General features: G+C 41.0%; 1 protein-coding gene, 1 long non-coding RNA gene and 1 pseudogene across 2 annotated transcripts; 1 reads left to right on the top strand and 2 right to left on the bottom strand.

Annotated features, from left to right (window-relative positions):
- The first annotated feature begins 2,792 nt into the window (after nucleotides 1–2,792).
- LOC124310244 (furin-like protease 2) lies at nucleotides 2,793–12,230 on the top strand (annotated as a pseudogene).
- A 7,495-nt stretch (nucleotides 12,231–19,725) lies between these two features.
- LOC124300959 (uncharacterized) lies at nucleotides 19,726–20,908 on the bottom strand. The gene is made up of 3 exons (XR_006907374.1): nucleotides 20,833–20,908; nucleotides 20,469–20,592; nucleotides 19,726–19,781 (listed from the first exon to the last, which is right to left on the bottom strand). It is a non-coding gene; the product is annotated as an uncharacterized LOC124300959 (long non-coding RNA).
- A 3,719-nt stretch (nucleotides 20,909–24,627) lies between these two features.
- Nucleotides 24,628–25,587, bottom strand: LOC124299885 (uncharacterized). Its single transcript, XM_046753304.1, has 2 exons — nucleotides 25,294–25,587; nucleotides 24,628–25,209 (listed from the first exon to the last, which is right to left on the bottom strand). Exons 1-2 carry the CDS (start codon nucleotides 25,348–25,350, stop codon nucleotides 24,721–24,723), a joined length of 546 nt encoding a protein of 181 aa, XP_046609260.1. The 5' UTR covers nucleotides 25,351–25,587; the 3' UTR covers nucleotides 24,628–24,720.
- Nucleotides 25,588–25,709: the final 122 nt, after the last annotated feature.

The raw sequence follows: 25,709 nt of genomic DNA, 5'->3' as shown, positions 1-25,709 counted from the left end.
TGTAAAGTGACAAGTTCCTTCTCAAGACGTTTGGACTGTACCATGGGCTCTGAAAAGATCTTGGATCAGATAAATGAGCATAGGCAATAAATTGACGAGACAAAACGGACAATTTACATGTGATAAAAAAAAATTAAGGCATTTATTCAAACAAATAACGAGGGAAGAGGGATACATATGAGTTGGAGTAAGAATGTTGGACGTTTAAAAGTTAGCACAATTTTAAGTGTGTTTGGAACGGGTGAGTACGTGGGATGATTCCATTTCCGCTAACGGAGAGCTGAAAATGTAAGAATAATACTGAACCTCCAACTTTAGAAAATCATTCATAGGATTAGTGTGGTTATTGATAATAAAACCTGCACTGTCGGATGATTAGAGAATAAATAATAATTCCGCTTTCGGTTTGTACCTGTTAATCTTTATGAGGACTTACTGACGAATAATAATTTTCTAATTGAAATTACGAAGGTAAAAAGATGTGTTTATCTCTTGATTAAATTTAACGCGACAAAACGTCGTTCCGAAAGTTATATATGGGGCATTCCATACCAAAACGATCAAGATTCTACGGCGAGGTCTCAGATTTTTTAAATATTTTTTTGTATGAAAGTACATGACAAAAAACTCTTCCGCCAATGTTTTCAGAAGTTTTCGACCCAGCGTATCTGAGTTATGATTTGAAAACTCGAAAAAATGATTGAACAAACATATATCATTATTATTGGACTGCATTTTTGACCAAAGAATAAATATAAAACCTCATTATAATATCTCTGAATAGAAATATTTCGGCCTGTATTATAATGAGGTTTTATGTTCATTCTTTTGTAAAAAATGCAATTCAATAATAATAATAATTTTTTTTTTTTCAATTTATCGTTTTAAGTTATGAAATCTCCATCTTCTAATGAGCGACAAAAATTTTTTTATATTTTATAAGATTTTTCACAATTTTTTCAGATCTTAGAGAAGAGTTTACTACTTCAAATTCAAACGCTTACCGGCAATTTCGAACAATATTGACAGGCAGAAAGACCGAAGTACAATCCACGAGGCGTCGCCATCGAGAAAAGCTTATAAATGAATTTAAAAGCAGGGATCCTACGTTAACTCGTAGTAACAAGCCCAGGACAGGCAGGAGGACCGAAGTAAAAAAACGCGATGCGTCAACTTGACGCCTTGAGTACCAGAAGCAAGACGTTAATAAAAATATTGAGTTCTTACCGGCAGAGTTCGTGGAGCACTGTTTTGTGCCGCGCAATCATTTGTTTGCCGATCGTCGGAATAAATTAATGACATTGTGTGAATGTAGCGGGTGAGTTTCAATAAATGATAAGTGAAATAATAGTAGACGGATTCTGACACGAACATTACCAATTCTCATCGTTCCGTGAAAAAACACTATCTGATTTTTTCAATTTTTGCAACTAAATCTAAGTCCTAACCCGATTCAACAGAATCGGGCAGTGTTAGATCTTTGTACCTAATTACCTTACCGTTTGTTAATAATAATAAGTCTCAATCATTAACGCTATTTCATACAATCAACTATCGGGAAAGCTAAGTAACTACTGCTGAGTGAATTTTAACGAACTTTTAAACAATAACTTACGGCAATACAACACTAACTCGAAATTCCACAAGACTAAGTGACCGGTATCGTCGTTGCCAAATTCATCAACCTATTCGATACCGAGGTGAGGCTCTTTATATCAACCACGGACCGATTATGCGCATTTTAAACATAACGTGACAAGCTTCTCTTGTTACCAGTAAAAATAAAAAATGTTATCCTCTGAGCACTTTGAGGTAGAAATGGTGCCTAGCTGCAAATAATATTCTTTTGTGTATTTCGAGAGTCTCTTGTTTTCAGCTGAGCCTGTAATATCATTTTCGTTATTTCAATTAATTGTTGGTTCCAGTGCAAAGTAGGTATACGTTTACATTCAATCTAAACGGAGAGATGTATAATCAACCGACCAACCATAGAACTAGTAATCGTTCAGGATAAATTATGTTTCTTGGTACTGACTACACACGTACCTAATTTGGCTCGTAGATTACATTTGTTCAAAAGCTTAAACGGTTGAATTAAACCCTTCCTGCAGGTATCCTCTATTTGAATATTAATTCGCCCGTCGACGATACTTTCATTTACTTTGTCTTATTTTACCCATTAGAATTTTTCATCTGCTTTAAATTCAACAACTTGCTATCGTACATTTTACTCACAATTAGAATCGTTTGATGAATATACGTCATCTTTTACCAGATTAATCTATTTTTGATCATTTGTTTCAGAACGATCAGCCATACGTTACAATTATTATTTCTCCTGAACGATTTGAACAATTTTCACAGCCCGGTACGAGACTATAGTAACACGAATCAACATACCGGCTTATCGAAAGGTAGGTCTTAGTTTTTAATTTTTATTCATTCTGGTTACGTGGGAGCAGCTTTTATCATTTATAATCATTTACAACCACCGCTCTTTCACGTCTCATATCACCTCCATGTCACACAAGAATTGGTGTAAAAGTGAGGTTTGTTTAAACTAATAATAAAATCAAAAAAATAAAATTTTTAATTTTTGAAAAATTTGAAAATTGGTAAAATACATGAAAAACAGACGAATTTTTCTTTTTAGATAATATTTATATAGTTTACGAAATTTGATTGCATGAAAACCTGTTACTTATAATTTGTGCATTTGTATATTTATATAATTGAACTTTTGCCAAAATTGACCTTTATAATTGCGTGTAAAGTTTTATCTCAATCTAAACATGACAGTCGACCGTGCAAATCAGAGCGGACTCCGCTCCAATGCATCTGCTTTGGATGCCAATAACGTGATGATAACATCGATGGCAGAATATTTCGCTTTACAGTTCAGCAAGTTGAATATTCCATTCTTTATCGGTAAAAGTGTTTCATTAAAACACTTTTTGCGATATATGCATAATGGTTCCCTGTATGTACCACCATACTCAGAGGGTGCTTACGTAATAGAAGTGTTAGGAAAATTAGGTACAGGGATCAACGCGTGAAAGTTCGTAAGGGAAAACCTTCACTACAATAAACGAATTAACAAAGCATTTGAAAACCTGTTTCGCACCGAGAATGACTTGTGAATACTAGAACCATGAGATCACGGCAACATGAAAGAAGAGAGACGATACCGTAAGTGATTTTTATGATCGACTAAACATTTTAATCAGCGGAGCGCGCGACTGTCTAGAAGACAAGTATTCAAAAACGGAAGTCGATGCAATGATGATACTATTATGCAATACCTACAACCGGCCGAGCTCTCTATCATGTAGTTAGCTATCCGATTATCTTTCCGAGTACCGTTCAAACTCGTCTAATTCAAAAATCAGAACGCGATCACCTTTCCCGCACAGAACACCTAAAATTGCTGAATCTTTGAAGGGGCATTTACAGGAATTTCAGAAAATTCCTGGGTATTTCAGTTGGTTTTTTGTTCACACAAGAAATGTTTAAAGAATTTTAGAGATATTAGGTATGCATTACATCCTTTAGAGTAAATCAGCCTCACTAGATACTCATTCAAATGTATCAGGGTGATGCACAGAGAACAATTTTAATAAAGTGTAAAAAGGTAAAAATTCATTGCACGCAAGGTTTTTCACTTAATATTTGTTGCATAGCATACAGATTTTTCTAGCGTTATTTGCTTGCAAATGCCGATATCTAAACCGGAACATCGATTTTTGAAGATACGCGCGGAAACCAAAGAAAAAATCGTAATTGATGTTATCAACCGCGGCTCGAAAGGAGCATATTTGCCACGCATAAAGACTATCGATGGTGCATACATTGGAGAAGCAGACGTTTTCGGACAAGATGGCGCGTGCCATGTACTCGCCATTAATACATTGGACAGGGACATCGAGATAGAGATTGCCTTGCAAGAAGTATCCCATTGTGTATACCACAATTTTCCGGAAGACTATGAATACCATGATTCAAGTATCTGAATATTTCAATTCAGAACCTGTAGTGACAGACCGATTCACAGAAATTCAAATAAAATTATATTTAGATCATTTGAATAAAGAGGAACGCGAGCACGTATTAGACCTTATCGAGAAATTTCCAGAATTATTCCATTTACCTGGAGATGAATAAAAATTTACACCCGGTATCAAGCAGCGTATTTCAACCGAGGAAGACATACCGATTAATGCGCGACAATACCATTTTTCTCCGGTTCACACAATTGAAGTTGAAAACCAGATTGAAATCAAAAGTGATAACTGAATTATAGCTCCATTAAATTCACCGTACACTTGACCGGTATGGACTGTACCGAAGAAACCAGATTCTTCAGGTATACCGAGATGGCGCATCGTAGTTGATTTATAAAAATTAAACGCAAAAGCAATTCGGGACGCATATCCATTACCCAACACAACGGACATTCTATTTTTATTATATTTATTATTTTTCTACTTTCGATCTTGCTATCGGTTTCCAACAAATCGAAATCGATCTACGTGAGAGATCAAAAACTGCTTTTGCAACACCTAACGGTCATTACGAATATCTTATAACGCCTCAAGGGTTTAAAAGTGCGCCCACAACACTTCGAGGATTAATGGATAGTATTTTTTGTTACATTTCCTGTTGGGATTTTTACTCAGGATAATAAAGGTGCACTTTTATTTTTAATTGAATAAACAGAAATAACAGTATTTTTTTTTTTGAATTATGAAATAATTTGAATAGTGGTTACAGGAGAGGTTTTGTTTATGATCTTGTCCGTTACACGGCATAGAGAGTACTATCTCTCAAGAGCCTGCAAATGAAAAAGAAAAAACAAAGAAAAGGAAAGATCATAACAGTGGATTATATCTCATGCCACTGGTGGCACCACTTCCTTAACTATAATTGACTTTTGCTTTCTAGCGGGAACTTCTTAATACTCAATATTCCAACATTTCCAAAAAGTTGCATTGCTACGAGGCAATGTTAGCACCTTATCAAAATTTAAAATAAATTCACAAGATCTTTGTTCTTCATTCCAGTTAATTTGCAACGAATTTCATGATGGATTTATTTTCAATATTCATTTTGATATTTATTCAAGCACTTGCATAGTTTTTCTCAATTAAAATACAACTACCACTTCCACATTTTTAGAAAAACTTAGAAAATAGGTTGAGCCTTCTACATATCTTCAACGTGCTTTTGATAAAGAAAAAAGTGTCTCAAAATTTTCTGGATATTTTCAAAACTTGAGACATGGAATTTTTCGAAATCATAGTTTTAAAAGTGGTCGACAAATGAATAAAAAATTCTTCATAGGAACATTCTTGGAACGATTGGAACTAAAATGAAGTAATTGAAAATTTTTACAAAATATTCGCAGCTCAAAGTTGACTTTGTAAAAAACATTGAGAAAATAATTGAACCATCTTAGAGATACTACTGTCGCCTATAAAAGATTTGAAGTATTCAGGTAAATATAAACGATACACGTTCATGTATTTAATTGAAATTTCTTTTTGCGTTGTACAATTTCGGCTAACATATTTCTTGTGTGAGATTTTCTCAACTTTTCAAATTCACAGTGACAACGGTATGCGATTTGCACGTTTTTCAGTTACTTGGTGGATAATACGTGAAACTGCTAATACCCCGAAACCCGCCGAGACCCGTCAAAGGATTGCTGATGAAAGGTAGCACCCATGTGAAGTTGGCCTGCGACCTTCGAATTTATTAAGAACTTATAAGCCAAAAAATTGCTCCCAATTTGCTCTTAATTGCTCCGTAATTTTTATTATATGCTCCCTCATGGTTTTCGAGAAAATCCAAAAAACGTTGCAGGTACCGTGAGTTAGTAACGTTTCCAGTAAAATAGCGCCACACACGAACCAATGTTGGTGAGAACACGTTCGTTATTGCACCGGAGCAGGATAAGCTCTCAATTGCTCCTAAATTAATCCTTGTTACTCTATTATTTTAATAAATTGCTTCTGCATTGTTTGCGAGTATATCAGAAACAAATGAAAAAACGGTTTTCTAAAGGCGAAGTATGGTCAAATTCGTTTTGATATATCTCTTTGATGAATTGAGACGTAAATGTATGAATATATTTGTATGAGAACAATTGGTCTCAATTGCTCATGCATCGCTGCTAATTCCTTGGCAAATATCGTAATTTTCTCCCTCATATTTTTCTTTGAAACGGGAAAAACAACGCTGCATCTGATTTGTAGGTTATGTCGACGGGCGGTGAATTCAAAATTCTATCCTAGACAAAAAGATGGCGATGCGGTCCGAGTGACGATCGTTCTCAATTGTTCCTCGATTGTTTATGAGGATTCTGAAAGTTAAGACATTTGCTCCTGCCTGATTATCGAAAAAACTAAAAAAAACCACAGCGTATGCCCCGTAGGTCTTGCCGTTGAATAAAGAATATAAAGTCAGTTGCCCTCTGGGCTTTGGTGTGGCAACCGAAAATCGTCGTGCGCTTGTGCCCCCTGAGATGTTCCAACGGTGGAGTTGAGAACTTATTGCAGAACATCAGAGAGTTACTGATTTCGACAGGATGCTGGCTGCGTTCACCTTCCGAGTGACACAGTCTCCGTAATGGTAAGCCCACGCCAGTACTTAGCCTGTGTGCACTTACCGACTTGCAGCGTTACAAGAAATTGATAATAAGAATAAATTTATTCCAAAATTCGTATCAAAACAGTGATTCCATTAAAGTATAGGTAACCGAGAGAAGAATGTATACATAGATCATGAATAATAATAGATCAGATGTGATAATGATGCAGAGGCCAAGAAGTATCTACGGCGATTCTTTCTTTTAATAGGGAGAAAAAGGACAAAGCTTCTTGAAACGTAGACTGTATTTTAACACACATTTGAAAGGAACAAGCAACAATTTGTATCATCCAACTGTCGCAGAACGGCACAGTTATTAGGTGACCCGTTAAGTGAAGAATCCATCTGAAGTGAACGGCTGGCCAACGAAGGGCCTAGCCGCTTGAGTCTGGAATCGGCAGGAAAGATGAAGTGCGTATTTCTTGTTTAAAATGTGGAAACTAAAATCATAATACATCATATCATATCATCATACGTCATACATCATATCGTATCATCATACATCATACACAATATCTTACTTAGTATTAAAGTTCGAAACCAAAGTTGCGATGTTTGGATTTTCGGATATTCAGAAAGTGACATCACCCAAATTTTTTTTCTCTTGACGTCATCGACCTAAAATCAGTTAGCCGGATTCCTCAGTCTGAAAACAACTGCGCAGTAGAGCGGACGTATCAGAACCGCGCTCCGCAGATTTCGAGTACCGGGTTCTCTACCTTCTGGATCCTGTGCTCCAGGTCCGCTACCAGGTGGAACTCGACTTCCAGAACAAGCGCTCCGTAGTTCTGGCTGTCCAGGTCCTTGACCTTGAGGATCTTGGCATCCAAGAAAAGCGCTCCGTAGTTTCTGCGCTTCAGGTCCGCTACCTGGTGAAACTCGACTCCAGGATTAGCGGTCCAGGTCCGCTACGTGGTGAAATTTGACTCCAGGACAAGAGCTCCGTAGATTCTGCGCTCCTGGAACGCTACCTGGTGAAACTCTACTTCCGGGACAAGCGCTCCGTGGTTCATGCGCTCCGGGTACGCTACGTGGTGAAACTCTACTTCCAGGACAAGTGCTCTGTGGTTTCTGCGCTCCAGGTACGCTACCCGGTAAAACTCTACTTCCAGGACAAGAGATCCGTAGGTTCTGTGCTCAGGGTCTACTATCTGGTAAAACTCTACTTCCGGGACAAGCGCTCCGTGGTTCCTGGGCTATAGGTACGCTACCTGGTGAAACTCCACTTACAAGACAAGCGTTCCGTGGTTCCTGCGATCCAGGTACGTTACCCGGTGAAACTCTACTTACAGGACAAGCGCGCCGTGGTTCCTGCGCTCCAGGTATGCTACCTGGTGTAACTCTATTTCCAGGCCAAGCGCTTCGTGGTTCCTCCGCTCCAGGTCCGCTACCTGGTGAAACTCTACTTGCAGGACAAGCGCTCCGTAGTTTTTGCGCTCCAGATCGGCTACACGGTGAAACTTGAATTCCAGGACAAGCGCTCCGTGGTTCCTACGCTCCAGGTATACTACCTGGTAGAACTTGACTTCTAGGACAAGAGCTCCGTGGTTCGTGCGCTCCAGGTACGCTGCCTGGTGAAACTCCACTTACAGGACAAGCATTCCGTGGTTCCTGCGCTTCAGGTCCACTACCTTGTGGAACTCGACTTTTAGGACAAACGCTTCGTGGTTCCGGTTTCAATTTACAATACATTATTCCAATTCATTTTTCTTACAAGCCCAAATTCAGTAAGTGTCAGTGCGCTAATGAAATTTCTATTATCATTTATAATTTTCTCATAATCTTCTTGGTAAAATATGTTGATAGAAAAATCATTATAATCCATACACGATATTTTTGATGTGTTCTAATACTGAAAATATTTATGACTGTTCGAGGTATGACCCGAGGTCGTTGGCGGTAGTCGTTGGAGGTGGTTGGCGGTGGTTGGAGGTGGTCGAAGGTGGATAGGGCTGATTGCGGGTGATCGAGGTGGACGAGGAGGAGGACGAGGAAGACGAGGAGGACGAGGATTTATGCCCAACGAGTATAAAATTTTTACGATATTTAACGACAATTATATTTGTGTTTTATCTAAAATTTTTCGTACTTCTCATGTTTACAATAAATTATGTCAATTCATTTCTTGCGTAAGCCCAAATTCAACAGCTCTCAATACGCCAATAAAATTTCTCTGATTTTTTATAATTTTCTCATAATATTCTTGGTAAAATAAGTCGCAAAAAAAAATTATGTTAATCCTTACGCAATACTTTTGATGTGTTCTTATACTTAAAATATTTATTACTATTCCAGGTATAACCCGAGGTGGTTTTCGGTGATTGTTGGAGGTGGTTGGCGGTGGTTGGAGGTGAACGAGGAGGAGGACGAGGAAGACGCGGAGAATTAACATTCTTATAATATTTGATGAAGTAGGATCAAGATCAGGAGTAGAATCAAGAGTAGGTGTAGGATCCGGAGAAGAAGTAGTATCAGGTGTCAGAGTAGGTGTGGGACCAGGAGTAGGAATGGGAGCCGTAGTAGGAGTGGAAGCGGTAGGAGTAGGGGTAGAAAAAGAAGTAAGAATACAAGTAGGAATAGGATTAGAAGTAGTAGAAGTAGGAATCGAAGAAGTAGGAATAGGAGTAGAAGTAGTAGAAGTTGAAGGAGGCGGAGAAGTAGGAGTAGAAGTAGGCGGGGCGGGAGAGAAGGTGAGAAGAGGGGGGGGGGGAAGGACAAGTGGTGAGGGGAGGGGAGGGGAGGGGCAGAAAGGGTTAGGTGGGATGGGGAGGTGGCACGAGAGGGGCGGGGAGGGGAAGTGGGAGGGGGTTGGGTGGGGTAGGGTAGGGTAGAAGGTAGGGTAAAAGGTAGGGTAGGGTGGGGTAGGGTAGGAGATGGGGTAGGGTAGGGTAGGGTGGGGTAGGGTGGGGTAGGGTTAGGTTAGGTTAGGTTAGGTTAGGCAGTAGTAGGACCCACCCTACAACCTACCCTTGGACTCTTGTCTTTCCTGTGATCCGGCTCATCTTCTGGTCACGGATATTGCTGTCTGCCTGCAACAGTGCCCCGAGAAATATTAAGAGAGTAGGTTTGAAAGGGATCAAAATCGGTCAACTCGTGGAAAGTGTTTTTTCGAGTTTTTCATATACTTTGGGTTAAATCTTCCATAAATTCTCGAACCGGCAAACCTCGTTAGCACGCTCAACTTTAACCTTGCACTTACACTTTCCATAGCGTTAAAATTTTTAATTAAAAATTCATACTATAATGGAATGCCGCGAGATCAGCAAAATTGTCATTAACCACACAATACTGAACCTCAGATTTAGAAAACGGAACGTGCATACCATGCGAGACAAACTGTGCTAGCTGCCAAAATCATTGGGATCATTGCACTGCGTGCAAACACCACTTAGTCTTGCACGAAAACACGTGCTACGCTGCCTGTCCTAAAAACACGTACGAAACGATGGATTATAACTTCGAAGCCTGTCATGTATCCTGTGAAACTTGCAATGGCACCGGTGAAACTCAGTACATCGGTTGTCGGCCTGGACTTTATTTTTCCGAAGGTAAACTTTCATATATTCATTCCGTTTCTGTAGTCAAATTATTCACCTCACTTTTACTTCAACAACTTGTTAGGGTTCCAGTTAGTAGTTGCAGCATCTTTCTAACTATAAGATCAATTTTCACACCGATAGGTACGTGCCTGGCTTCTTGTCCAACGGGATTTAGCCCTGATAAGAAAAGGCGAGAGTGTGTTCAGTGTCCCACGGGATGTTTGACGTGCACATCCTCCGGTTGCACTATTTGCATCCGTGACTGGAACTTAAACGCCAGCAGTGGAAAACGGACGGTGCAAGAGATGCCACTCGACATGCGAGACTTGCGCCGGGCCCACCCGTGACTCCTGCGTCTCCTGCCAAGAGACACTGCTTCTGCAGGGTCAAAAATGTGTCGCTCAATGCGAGGACGGTTACTATTCCGTCGCCCAGCCAGCTGGGAAACCTCTTTATCTACCCTGCCTTCATACATGCAGGACCTGCACCTCCACATTGAACTGTACTACTTGCAATGATGGACTTCAGCTGCAGAGTGGCGAGTGTAGATCTTTCTGTGCTGACGGGTGAGTCGCGGAATGAATTAACCTCACGCACCGTATCACGCGGACACTAATTTGATAAGGCCTTAAGACAATCTACAATTTTGCTTTTATGAGTGAGGAATTCGTATAATATTGCTTTTACAAATATTACAGCGATCGTGGACAATGCGCAAAGTGTCACATGTCCTGCAGGACTTGTTCTGGACCCAGGAGAGATCAGTGTGTAACCTGCCCGAGAGGCTGGCAATTGGCTGCAGGAGAATGTCATCCGGAATGTCCCGAAGGATTCGTTAGGACCAGTTTTGGATGTCAGAAGTGTCATCATTACTGCAAAACATGTAGAGGTGGTAAAATATGAGATCATTATCTAGTCTATTACTCACGGGGAACCTATATTCATTTGGACTTTTAACGTCATTTTAATGTCAAATTGGTTTCGGCCGAAGGGCCGCTAGGGTGCACCTTGTGTCCTGCTCACTCAATGCTGGATGGGGGCCTTTGCATAGAATGTCTCAGTAGCCAATATTACGACTCGGTGACGCAACTCTGCAAAAGCTGTGACTCAAGCTGTCCGAGATGTACCGGGCCGGGAAAGTTTAGTTGCTTGTCATGCGCTGCTTCGTTGCACATCGACAAACTGAACAATCAATGCGTCCCTTGCTGTCCAGCTGGTATCAATAATGCCAAGGATCAAGACTGTTGTATATGTAATCCAGCAACGGGTGGGTTGAACTTCTGCTTGATTCTGATAGTGAGATGTTTGATGAACATGAATGTCAACATTTCATGATGCAGGTGGTTGCCGGAATAGCTCTCCAGCTGGAAAGCGGACAGTTTTCCGAGACGGAGGTCGGGGGGTTTCAGATATCCTTGGCAGAACCGAGAATTCTGCATCATTGGCTGTAACAGCAGCCACTGCGTTTGCAGTTGCTATATGCGTTGCATCAATCGCTTTGTTTGCCGCGATATTTGTCGCTCTTCAGGTTAGTCATGATTTTCATCGAATTTAGGCTTCTTGAACTGATCGTAAAATCAGAGAAGCTGTGTATGTAAAATTCATTCCATGATTATGTAACGTGAAAATCAAGCACATTTGTAATCACGAGAAAACCTAATCAGCCCTGCCTATGACACTTAAGATGCAATATTAATTACTTGTTATGCATAATATTAGACTTATACTTGTCTGTTGCATGTACAGGCCATATCTAGGAGAAGAGAGTCGACTCTCGGCTACACAAAATTGGCTGTGCAGGTGGAACCTATGGATAAAAAATATTATCTCTAATAGTGAATGTAGCTAATACAGCTTTAACCGTATATTGATTATGTTAATGATCTATTGTGACAAGATCGGAATTGTATAAGCTCTCTAAACACTCTTTTCTAGTCTGTTAATTTATATCATGTATACGTAAATGTATATTTCTTCAGTTTATACAATCACTGCGCTAGGATTACCCTTGCCACGTTTTATGGTGCGCTTGTGTAATTTCTATATAATTAACCTTACGTTTTACTCTATTTGCGACAAGTTGTGAGTGTTTCTAATTTCTTGGTAATCATTTATCTACATGTATATGTATATATGTATATGTTGTGACGTGGATTTTTCCCGCTCCTCGGTCACTCGGAGAAAATGACCGAGAACTTACCGCGTGCACAATAATTTGGCGTCCACGATGTACCCTGGATCTAAAACAATATCGCAAAGTTTTTGTTGGGCGCCTGGCGTGATTAACACGCCTCGAAATCATTAATACGCTATTCCTCGGGCATATGCTCGATAGCTCAGTACCGCGGAGAGGGGAGGGGTAATTCTTGGAGAGAGAGAGAGAGACACTCGAAATATACATGCTATTTAACAAAAGTAAAATAAAATCTTATATTTCACAATAGCGGTGATACAAAACAAAAAAAAATATAATTCAAAAATCGCTCATCGCGATTCTAAAACTAAACAGAAAATTACACGTAACCTACTCTATTTCTTACTCTAATGAGCTCGCGGCTCCCTAACTAAAACGTCCCTCGACGATCACAAAATCCTCATACGCAGTTCTCAATTTGCAAATTCGCCATTTGTTCTCCATGGCGATTACTGCTCGAAACGAAACTAAAACTAATTATTCGACGGTGCGCCGTCTGGTCTCGCAACTAAAACACAATGCTCAAACTTCTCGTCTCAACTGCTGCGCAACGCAACGGCAATTTCGACTATACATCACCTAACCTCGACTAAACACTATCTTAACTAAACGTAAACTTAACTAAGCGCAAGCACCACTACATTTAACTTCAACTAAACCCAAGCTCAAAGTAACACAACTCAAACTACATTATCTTAAATAACGGGTACGGAACTCAATGCAGGCGCAACTAAACGTAACCTAAACTATACGCAATCGCAACGCATCCGAACTTAATTCTTTTCAAAATCCTCCAAAACGTTACCCGCTAATCCGAGCACTCCAATTCGGCACTTCCCGACCTACTCGAGAGGTGACACAAAAAAAAACAAACGATAACGCGGCTCGACCCGGTACGGCGAAATTCGGCTATACTTGATTTCACTGACGAGAAAGATTCAACTAAAACCTGTGACTCTACTCAACTTTTTCAGAAACTCAGAATTTACTTTACTCTAACTCGCGTACTCAGGCTACGGTCATCAAGCAGGAGAATCGGCAAAAGAATTTCGAGTACTTTTCTACAACGCAAATCCAAAACGGCTATCCGTTACTCGGCAAGCCTTTTCGCAATTATGCTCGAAATTCAATCGCGGGGATAGAAGCAGCGCTTACCTTCTACATCCTTGCAACCCCCTTTCCATTCCCCTCGCGATTTTTGGGCGACTCCATTGCTTCGCGAACTCCCCCAAAACGTGACTACTAATCACGACCGCCAGAACTAGAGTGGTTTCAAAAACCTACCACCTGCCGCAACACGGATCTCGATACGCCATCCCACACGTGACGTCATACCCCCAAGAATACGCAATAATCGATCCGTCATCGATTTCGTCGATCGCGCAACTCGACGCGCACCTTCGATAGCATCGCTGCGCAGAACTTAAAGCTAGCTCGCAATCTCGTCCTCCGCGCAGCTCCATGACGTCTTGGCGGTGAGCGTGGTGTTCCCTCGTCGCTAGTCGGTCCGTCGCAAGTTCGCCGGTCAATTGTTGGCGGGGTGAAGAGGAAGAGGCTGCGGCGCGCCGGCCGCCAGTGGGAATCGCGTCCACCTTGGATTCCCGCGATGCGGGGATCTGCGTCGGCTCCCCCTCCGCAGCCTCGACATCCTTCCTTCGCAATTGTCTCTAGTCCGCCACTTCGCACTTTCCTCGAATTCGGTGTCGACTTCTTGCCTGATGCCGTTGTAGCTCGAAAAATAAAAAAAACAAAAAAAACTGAAATATCTTACGCTGGTCGCTAAAGTGTCCCCTCTCGTAGTTTCGGATGCGTGACTCTAGTCCTGGCGCTCTTTTCCAAAAACTTCGCGACTCAATTTCGGAAATTCCGAAATTTTTGGTTCCGCCCAGGGTTCAAGGAGCCCCTTGTAACGGGCATCAAAAATGCCACGTTACAATGTATACTTATGTATGTGTATATACATATATACACATGTTTAAAACTAGATTTTTACAATAAACACGGAGGTTTTAGTATTTTCACATACAGATTCTGTGTATAGGTATACTTGAACTAAAATATCCTTATCTCTAATACGGAGTTCTTCGTAATTCGCATTTGTTCTTGTAACCCAATGTCCTACATACGATGACAAAAATCGAGATCCAACTTAACTGAGTCTCAAAGCCCTGTTGACATAAAAGCAGCTATTTGATAGAAATTATAGTTCATAGTTTACACAGCCTATTGCATGATATTTCATCACAAATACATATGTTTCAATGTATTTAGGAATAATTTATCAAATGTAGAGAGGTCATGTGCAAATAATAAATGAATTCGACCGCAGTTTGATGTATTCATTAGAGATTTAACAATAAATTTAAGCTTTGTTACTTCCTTCATTTTATTATGGATAATCAAAAACATTTCCGACTATTCGTGCTGTGGAAGCATGGGGATTAAACCAAATGTAGCAAAAGATTGGAAACAGTGTATGTAGAATACGGGTATTTTTCTAATAATGCAAACACGTTCCGCTAGCTTAGTTTCGACATATCTAGAATACCACGCCTTGCGAATTAGCTTTCCAGACAAAGATGAATGACGAATTTTAAGGACTGCATTATCGTTGTTGGATACTCTATGCCTCGTGGAAAACGAAAATCTGTAACGATAAAATTGATGCACCGGATCATCGTCGACTTGAACTTTTGAAATGTCCTACCATTTTCGAACACCTCCTACCTCCCCCTGCCACCTCCGACCATCAATGGCCACTTTCGACCACCCCCTATCACCTTCTACCAGCGCCGACCACCTCCTACCATTACCGAACACCTCCAACCATCCTATTTACCTATATTACTAGATTAGCTATGATTTGAAAAGAGAAGAATTATTCATTTCGAAATGGGATTCTATTCGACACGCGCTCGATGTATCCCATAACACTAATATTCATAATTATACCAACAACTTTTCATTTGCTCTCTTGATCTTGAATTTTCATAGGCATAGAATCGAAACGCTGTTTTAGCTGGTCGCAAGTGAAGTATCTGCGTTGGGTGGAGAAGCAGAATTGTTTTTCGTAAAGTATTCGGATGGAAAAAAATTCAGAGTAACTGTAATACATCACGGATGCGCTAATTTTGAACGAGACGAAATGATTGCTTCGTAAATGAGACAGTATTTAACGCTGCGTAGTGATTTAAAGACCTAAAAAGGTAATAGGGAGAGAAAGAACGAAGCTTCTTAACACTTCCAGTGTATTTTAACACACATTTGAAAGATACGAGCAAAATTTTTCATCATCCAACTGTCGCAGAACGGCAGCGTTATCAGCCGACCCGTTCACTGAAGAATATATCTTTAGTCAACGACTGAACATCGAAGGGCTTAGCCGCTTGAGTCAGGAATAGGCAGAAAAGATAAAGTGCCTATTTCTTGTATGAAATGTGAAAACTGAAATCATTATACATCATATCATATAATCGTACATCATACATCATACATCATACATCATATCATATCATCACACATCATACATCATACATCATACATCATCATACATAGTATCAAAGTTCGCAACCAAAGTTTGGATGTCGGATGTTCAGAAAGTGACGTCACCAATTTAAAATCAGCTAGCCGAATTCCTCAGTCTGGAAACAACCGCGCAGTAGAGCGGACGGATGAGAGTCGCGCTCCGCAAATTTCGAGTACCGGGTTCTCAACCTCCCGGATCACGCGCTTCGGGTCCGCTACGTATTTCGAGTACCGGGTTCTCAACCTCCCCGATCCCGCGCTTCGGGTCCGCTACGCGGTGAAACTCGACTTCCAGGATAAGCGCTCCGTGGTTACTGGTTCATGTTTGTAATAAATTATTTCAATTCGTTTTTCGCGCAACCCCAAATTCGGTAGCTGTCAGTCCGCTAATAAAATTTCTCGACTTCCAGGATAAGCGCTCCGTGGTTCCCGGTTCATGTTTACAATATATTATTTCAATTCGTTTTTCGCGCAACCCCAAATTCGGTAGCTGTCAGTCCGCTAATAAAATTTCTCGACTTCCAGGATAAGCGCTCCGTGGTTCCGGTTCCTGGTTCATGTTTACAATAAAGTATTTCAATTCGTTTTTCGCGCAACCCCAAATTCGGTAGCTGTCAGTCCGCTAATAAAATTTCTCGACTTCCAGGATAAGCGCTCCGTGGTTCCGGTTCCTGGTTCATGTTTACAATAAATTATTTCAATTCGTTTTTCGCGCAACCCCAAATTCGGTAGCTGTCAGTCCGTTAATAAAATTTCTCGACTTCCAGGATAAGCGCTCCGTGGTTCCTGGTTCATGTTTACAATAAATTATTTCAATTCGTTTTTCGCGCAACCCCAGATTCGGTAGCTGTCAGTCCACTAACAAAATTTCTCGACTTCCAGGATAAGCGCTCCGTGGTTCCTGGTTCATGTTTACAATATATTATTTCAATTCGTTTTTTGCGCAACCCCAAATTCGGTAGCTGTCAGTCCGCTAATAAAATTTCTCGACTTCCAGGATAAGCGCTCCGTGGTTCCGGTTCCTGGTTCATGTTTACAATAAATTATTTCAATTCGTTTTTCGCGCAACCCCAAATTCGGTAGCTGTCAGTCCGCTAATAAAATTTCTCGACTTCCAGGATAAGCGCTCCGTGGTTCCTGGTTCATGTTTACAATAAATTATTTCAATTCGTTTTTCGCGCAACCCCAAATTCGGTAGCTGTCAGTCCGCTAATAAAATTTCTCGACTTCCAGGATAAGCGCTCCGTGGTTCCTGGTTCATGTTTACAATAAATTATTTCAATTCGTTTTTCGCGCAACCCCAAATTCGGTAGCTGTCAGTCCGCTAATAAAATTTCTCGACTTCCAGGATAAGCGCTCCGTGGTTCCTGGTTCATGTTTACAATATATTATTTCAATTCGTTTTTCGCGCAACCCCAAATTCGGTAGCTGTCAGTCCACTAACAAAATTTCTTGACTTCCAGGATAAGCGCTCCGTGGTTCCTGGTTCATGTTTACGATAAATTATTTCAATTCGTTTTTCGCGCAACCCCAAATTCGGTAGCTGTCAGTCCGCTAACAAAATTTCTCGACTTCCAGGATAAGCGCTCCGTGGTTCCTGGTTCGCGTTTACAATAAATTATTTCAATTCGTTTTTCGCGCAACCCCAAATTCAGTAGCTGTCAGTCCGTTAATAAAATTTCTCGACTTCCAGGATAAGCGCTCCGTGGTTCCTGGTTCATGTTTACAATAAATTATTTCAATTCGTTTTTCGCGCAAGCCGAAATTCAGTAGCTGTCAGTCCGCTAATAAAATTTCTCGACTTCCAGGATAAGCGCTCCGTGGTTCCTGGTTCATGTTTACGATAAATTATTTCAATTCGTTTTTCGCGCAACCCCAAATTCGGTAGCTGTCAGTCCGCTAACAAAATTTCTCGACTTCCAGGATAAGCGCTCCGTGGTTCCTGGTTCGCGTTTACAATAAATTATTTCAATTCGTTTTTCGCGCAACCCCAAATTCAGTAGCTGTCAGTCCGTTAATAAAATTTCTCGACTTCCAGGATAAGCGCTCCGTGGTTCCTGGTTCATGTTTACAATAAATTATTTCAATTCGTTTTTCGCGCAAGCCGAAATTCAGTAGCTGTCAGTCCGCTAATAAAATTTCTCGACTTCCAGGATAAGCGCTCCGTGGTTCCTGGTTCATGTTTACAATAAATTATTTCAATTCGTTTTTCGCGCACGCCCAAATTCAGTAGCTGTCGATGCGCTAATAAAATTTTTATAACTTGACAATCTTCTCATAATCTTTTTGGTAAAATATGTCGATGAAAAAATTGTATCAAACCTTACACATTATCTTTGGTTAGTTCTCACGCTGAAAATATTCATTAGTATTCGAGGTATAACTCGAGGTGGTTAGCGGTTTTCGTTGGAGGTAGTTAGGGGTGGTTGCGGGTAATCTCGGTGATTCAGGAGGAGGGGGACGAGGATTTGTGCTCGGTGAGTAACACACTTTTATAATATTTCATGGCAATTGTAATTATATTCCATCTGAAATATTAAAAACTTGTCACGTTTACAATAAGTTATTTCAATTCATGTTTCGTGCAAGCACATATTTAGTAGCTATGAATTATCTTATACAATTTATTATATTATCAATTAATTATTTAATCAATTACTCAATTATAATAATCCTCACACAATATTTTCGATGTGTTCTTATACTGAAAATATTTATTACTATTCAAGGTATAACCTAAGGTGGTTGGCGGTGGTCGGAGGTGGACGAGGAGGAGGACGAGGAGGACGAGGATTTGTGCTGGGTGAGTAGAACACTTTTATAATATTTGATGGCAATTGTAATTATATTTCATCTGAAATATTACAAACTTGTCACGTTTGCAATAAATTATTTCAATTCATTTTTCGTGCAAGCACATATTCAGTAGCTATGAATAATCTTGTACAATTTATTATATTATTAATTAATTGATTAATTACATTAATTCTTACACAATATTTTTGATGTATCTTGTACAATTTATTATATTATTAATTAATTGATTAATTACATTAATTCTTACACAATATTTTTGATGTGTTCCTATACTAAAAATATTTATTACTATTCCAGGTATTATCCGAGGTGGTCGGAGGTGGACGAGGAGGAGGACGAGCCGGACGAGGAGGAGGACCAGGTGGACGAGGAGGACGACGAGGTGGTCGAGGAGGAGGCGGGGTGGGTCGTGGAGAGGACCTCTCCACTCCTCAGAGGAGGGGAGGGGGAGGGGTAGGGAAGGGGGAGAGGTGGGCGGGGAGGGGGAAGGGACGGGAAGGGAAGGGATGGGGCGGGGAGGGGAGGGGAGGTTGGGCGGCGGGGAAGGGTGGGAGGGGGGAGGGGTCGGGAGGGGGAGGGAGGGTGGGAGGGCGGGCGGGTGGGACGGCGGGAGGGAGGGCGGGAGAGAGTAGAGGACGGATGTCGATGCGAGCCCGTTAGAGTTAATAGAGCAGTACCCCCCCCCCCCCTCTCGCGCCCGCCCTCCCGACCACCCAGCCTCCCTCCCTTCCTCCCTCCCTCCCTACCGCCCTCCCACCCGCCCGCCCTCCCACCCTCCCTCCCCCTCCCGACCCCTCCCCCCTCCCACCCTTCCCCGCCGCCCAACCTCCCCTCCCCTCCCCGCCCCATCCCTTCCCTTCCCGTCCCTTCCCCCTCCCCGCCCACCTCTCCCCCTTCCCCGCCCACCTCTGCCCCTTCCCTCCCCCGCCCCTCCTCTCCCACGACCCGCCCCGCCTCCTCCTCGTCCACCTCGTCCACCTCGTCCTCCTCCTGGTCCTCGTCCTCCTCCTGGTCCACCTCATCCACCTCCGACCACCTCCAACCACCTCGGGTTATACCTGGAATAGTAATAAATATTTTCAGTATGAGAACGCATCAAAAATATCGTGTAAGGATTAATATAATTAATTGATTATTCAATAATATAATAAATTGTATAAGCTTATTCATAGCTACTGAATGTGTGCTTGCGCGAAAAATGAATTGAAATAATTCAATGTAAATATTTTCAGTATAGGAACACATCAAAAATATTGTATGAGGATTAATATAATTAATTAATTATTTAATAGTATAATAAATTGCATAAGCTTATTCATAGCTACTGAATATGTGCTTGCGCGAAAAATGAATAGAAATAATTTAATGTAAATATTTTCAGTGTAGGAACACATCAAAAATATTGTACAACGATTAATATAATTAATTAATTATTCAATAATATAATCAATTGTATAAGCTTATTCATAGCTACTGAATATGTGCTTGCGCGAAAAATGAATTGAAATAATTCAATGTAAATATTTTCAATATAGGAACACATCAAAAATATTGTATGAGGATTAATATAATTAATTAATTATTTCATAATATAATAAATTGCATAAGCTTATTCATAGGTACTGAATATGAGCTTGCGCGAATAATGAATTGAAATAATTTAATGTAAACATGAATAGTTTGAAATATTTAAGATAAAATATAATTACAATTGCCATCAAATATTATAAAAGTTTTTTACTCACAGAGCACAAATCCTCGTCCACCTTCACCTCCTTGTCTTCCTCGTCCTTCTCCTCGTCCAACTCCGAACACCTTCAACCACCGCCAATCACCTCCAACAACCACCGATAACCACCACGGGTATACCTGCCATAATAAGAAAGATTTTTAGTATAAGAACACATCAAAAATATTGTGTAAGAATTATTATAATCAATTAATTAATTGATAGTAGAATAAATTTCACTAGCGCATTTATAGCTACTGAATTTGTGCTTGCGCGAAGAATGAATTGAAATAATTTACTGTAAAGATGACAAGTTTGAAAAAGATTAGATGAAATATAATTACAATTGCCATCGAATATTATAAAAACGTTAAACTCACCGAGCACAAATCACCGTCTCCCTTCTCCGGAATCACCTTGATTACCCGCAACCACCCCTAACCACCCCCAACGACCACCGCCAACCACCTCGAGTCATACCTCGAATACTAATAAATATTTTCAGCATGAGAACAAATCAAAGATAATGTGTAAGGTTTAATATAATTTTTTTATCGACATATTTTACCAAAAATATTATGAGAATATTATAAAGTGATAGAAATTTTATTAGCGTACTGACAGCTACTGAATTTCGGCTTGCGCGAAAAACGAATTGAAATAATTTATTGTAAACATGAACCAGGAACCACGGAGCGCTTATCCTGGAAGTCGAGAAATTTTATTAGCGGACTGACAGCTACTGAATTTCGGCTTGCGCGAAAAACGAATTGAAATAATTTATTGTAAACATGAACCAGGAACCACGGAGCGCTTATCCTGGAAGTCGAGAAATTTTATTAGCGGACTGACAGCTACTGAATTTCGGCTTGCGCGAAAAACGAATTGAAATAATTTATTGTAAACATGAACCAGGAACCACGGAGCGCTTATCCTGGAAGTCGAGAAATTTTATTAACGGACTGACAGCTACTGAATTTGGGGTTGCGCGAAAAACGAATTGAAATAATTTATTGTAAACGCGAACCAGGAACCACGGAGCGCTTATCCTGGAAGTCGAGAAATTTTGTTAGCGGACTGACAGCTACCGAATTTGGGGTTGCGCGAAAAACGAATTGAAATAATATATTGTAAACATGAACCAGGAACCACGGAGCGCTTATCCTAGAAGTCGAGAAATTTTATTAGCGGACTGACAGCTACCGAATTTGGGGTTGCGCGAAAAACGAATTGAAACAATTTATTGTAAACATGAACCAGGAACCACGGAGCGCTTATCCTGGAAGTCGAGAAATTTTATTAGCGGACTGACAGCTACCGAATTTGGGGTTGCGCGAAAAACGAATTGAAATAATTTATTGTAAACATGAACCAGGAACCGGAACCACGGAGCGCTTATCCTGGAAGTCGAGAAATTTTATTAGCGGACTGACAGCTACCGAATTTGGGGTTGCGCGAAAAACGAATTGAAATAATATATTGTAAACATGAACCAGGAACCACGGAGCGCTTATCCTAGAAGTCGAGAAATTTTATTAGCGGACTGACAGCTACCGAATTTGGGGTTGCGCGAAAAACGAATTGAAACAATTTATTGTAAACATGAACCAGGAACCACGGAGCGCTTATCCTGGAAGTCGAGAAATTTTATTAGCGGACTGACAGCTACCGAATTTGGGGTTGCGCGAAAAACGAATTGAAATAATTTATTGTAAACATGAACCAGGAACCGGAACCACGGAGCGCTTATCCTGGAAGTCGAGAAATTTTATTAGCGGACTGACAGCTACCGAATTTGGGGTTGCGCGAAAAACGAATTGAAATAATTTATTGTAAACATGAACCAGGAACCACGGAGCGCTTATCCTAGAAGTCGAGAAATTTTATTAGCGGACTGACAGCTACCGAATTTGGGGTTGCGCGAAAAACGAATTGAAATAATTTATTGTAAACATGAACCAGGAACCACGGAGCGCTTATCCTGGAAGTCGAGAAATTTTGTTAGCGGACTGACAGCTACCGAATCTGGGGTTGCGCGAAAAACGAATTGAAATAATTTATTGTAAACATGAACCAGGAACCACGGAGCGCTTATCCTGGAAGTCGAGAAATTTTGTTAGCGGACTGACAGCTACCGAATCTGGGGTTGCGCGAAAAACGAATTGAAACAATTTATTGTAAACATGAACCAGGAACCACGGAGCGCTTATCCTGGAAGTCGAGAAATTTTATTAGCGGACTGACAGCTACCGAATTTGGGGTTGCGCGAAAAACGAATTGAAATAATTTATTGTAAACATGAACCAGGAACCACGGAGCGCTTATCCTGGAAGTCGAGAAATTTTGTTAGCGGACTGACAGCTACCGAATTTGGGGTTGCGCGAAAAACGAATTGAAATAATTTATTGTAAACATGAACCAGGAACCGGAACCACGGAGCGCTTATCCTGGAAGTCGAGAAATTTTATTAGCGGACTGACAGCTACCGAATTTGGGGTTGCGCGAAAAACGAATTGAAATAATTTATTGTAAACATGAACCAGGAACCGGAACCACGGAGCGCTTATCCTGGAAGTCGAGAAATTTTATTAGCGGACTGACAGCTACCGAATTTGGGGTTGCGCGAAAAACGAATTGAAATAATATATTGTAAACATGAACCGGGAACCACGGAGCGCTTATCCTGGAAGTCGAGAAATTTTATTAGCGGACTGACAGCTACCGAATATGGGCTTGCGCGAAAAACAAATTGAAATAATTTATTACAAACATGAACCAGTAACCACGGAGCGCTTATCCTGGAAGTCGAGTTTCACCGCGTAGCGGACCCGAAGCGCGGGATCGGGGAGGTTGAGAACCCGGTACTCGAAATACGTAGCGGACCCGAAGCGCGGGATCCGGGAGGTTGAGAACCCGGTACTCGAAATTTGCGGAGCGCGACTCTCATCCGTCCGCTCTACTGCGCGGTTGTTTCCAGACTGAGGAATTCGGCTAGCTGATTTTAAATTGGTGACGTCACTTTCTGAACATCCGACATCCAAACTTTGGTTTCGCACTTTGATACTATGTATGATGATGTATGATGTATGATGTCTGATGTATGATGTATGGTGATGTATGATGATATGATATGATGTATAATGATTTTAGTTTTCACATTTCATACAAGAAATACACACTTTATCTTTTCTGCCGATTCCAGACTCAAGCGGCTAGGCCCTCCGATGGTCAGCCGGTGACTAAATATATATCCTTCAGTTAACGGGTCAGCTGATAACGCTGCCGTTCTGCGACAGTTGGATGATGAAAAATTTTTCTCGTACCTTTAAAATGTATGTTAAAATACACTCGAAGTGTTAAGAAGCCTCGTTCCTTCTCTTCCTATCACCTTCTTAGGTCTTTAAATCACTACGCTGCGTTAAATACTGTCTCATGTACGGAGAATCCATTTCATCTTAATCAAAATTAGCGCATCCGTGATGTATTACAGATGATCTGAATTTTTTTTCATCCGAACACTTTTCGAAAAACTATTCAGCTTCTCTACCCAACGTAGATACTTCACTTGCGACTAGCTAAAACAGCATTTCGATTCTATGCCTACGAAAATCCAAGATCGAGAGAGCAAATGAAAAGTTGTTGGAATAATTGTGAATATCAATGTTTGGAATACATGGTGGAGCAGGGGACAAAGAGGTCGAAGGTGGTTGGCGGTGCTCGGCGGTTGTTGCGGTGGTTGGCGGTGGACGCGGTGGTCGTCGGAGGCGGTTGGCGGTGGACGGGATTAGGCGTTTTTTCACGGTGATGATCGAGCTGATCGACATTTCTAAGTCGCAGTCGACAAGTAATCTCACGTGCTCACTTTGTACCAACTCTATCTCAAGCTTCCATACCGACACTACTTTGGCTGCTGCGAATGTCGGTGCGAGCTAGTCTGGTAGAGTCGATAGAGCAGAACCCTCCTTCGCCGCCAGACCCACCTGAGTCCACTTACCCGCCGAAAATTGGTCACAAGAATTTATCTAGGGGTATCCGAGTTTGTATCACTAGAAATCCGCACGAATCGCGGACTGTCTTACCAATAACCGATCACTAGCTGGCCGCTCTACTTACCTGCGGAGCTGAATACCCTTCGAATACAATTAAACACGTGCACCAACTGAAAAATTGCTTTTGAATAAATGTTCATCCTTTATTCTGACTTATTAGAATTTTTATAATTCCATTTCGTTTTCTCAAACCGCAAGAGACAGCTATACGAAGTTCCTCTAAGTGCAAGAGTTAAGACCATTCCGCTTGACGTTCGGCTTGTACGTAGGTTCCATAACGCAATTCTGTTCGGCAGTTGGACACTGGTCTCCTGAACCTGGAGGCTGGGGTGGAAGTACTTGACAGCAGGGATCACAGGGTTGACAGGGTGCCGGACAGCCGGAATCATAGGGATGCTGTGGAGATCGATCCCCGTCCTCGGGTTGGGAGCATTGAGCGGGAGGCGGATTGGGGGCGCAGCAAGGATCACAGGGTACGGCGTACGGCTGGCAAGGGGGGATGCAGACTGGTTTGCAGTCGGCTTCGCACACGTACTGCATCTCGAAGGGTAGATCGTTTCTGATAGTCAGGCATTTGCCTTGGATAAGGTAGCAGTAGGCAAGTGCCAGGACCGGATTGCCGCTGTAGGGAAGGTCGTGTGGCCTCGGGATGTGGGGAGCAACGTCGATGTGGGTATATTTCAGGGGGGAGCAGCTGCAGGCACCATGCTAGAAATATTTTCACTTATTAATTTGTGCACGCGTCAGAATTGTAACAGGGAAAGTTGTGTTATCGGTTTGATCGCTTATTACCGGCTGAAAGGGATTTTCGGTTATATACCCTCCTAATATTCTCGCCATGGAAGTCATTTTCTGACTACTTTCCACAACGTCAACTCATGCAGGAACTGTATTTTGAGACTTTATCGACTTTCCCGTTTTAACTCTTACTTGCTACGTAGGAACGTAAGACCACCTGAAGCTTTTTTCCCCTAAATTTTAGGTACCCAAACGGCTTATTGTCGGCTAAAATATAAGCCCTTAATATTCAAAAATTAAAAAATATGTATTTTTTTTTTTTGAAGAAAGAGACATTTAGCTAATTTTTTTACTATTGCATTTTGTATTTAGTGTACTTATATTTAATGTTTGACGGTATTAACTACATCATACTTTAAAGTAAGCTTTCGTTATGTTCTGAAGAAAATTTCAATTAAAAATTGTCACCA

This window comes from Neodiprion virginianus, chromosome 1, assembly GCF_021901495.1.
Source record: "Neodiprion virginianus isolate iyNeoVirg1 chromosome 1, iyNeoVirg1.1, whole genome shotgun sequence".
In the NCBI taxonomy this organism is placed as follows: domain Eukaryota; kingdom Metazoa; phylum Arthropoda; class Insecta; order Hymenoptera; family Diprionidae; genus Neodiprion; species Neodiprion virginianus.
Note: the sequence above shows the minus strand (reverse complement) of the source record. Positions and strands in the feature narration are given on the sequence as shown.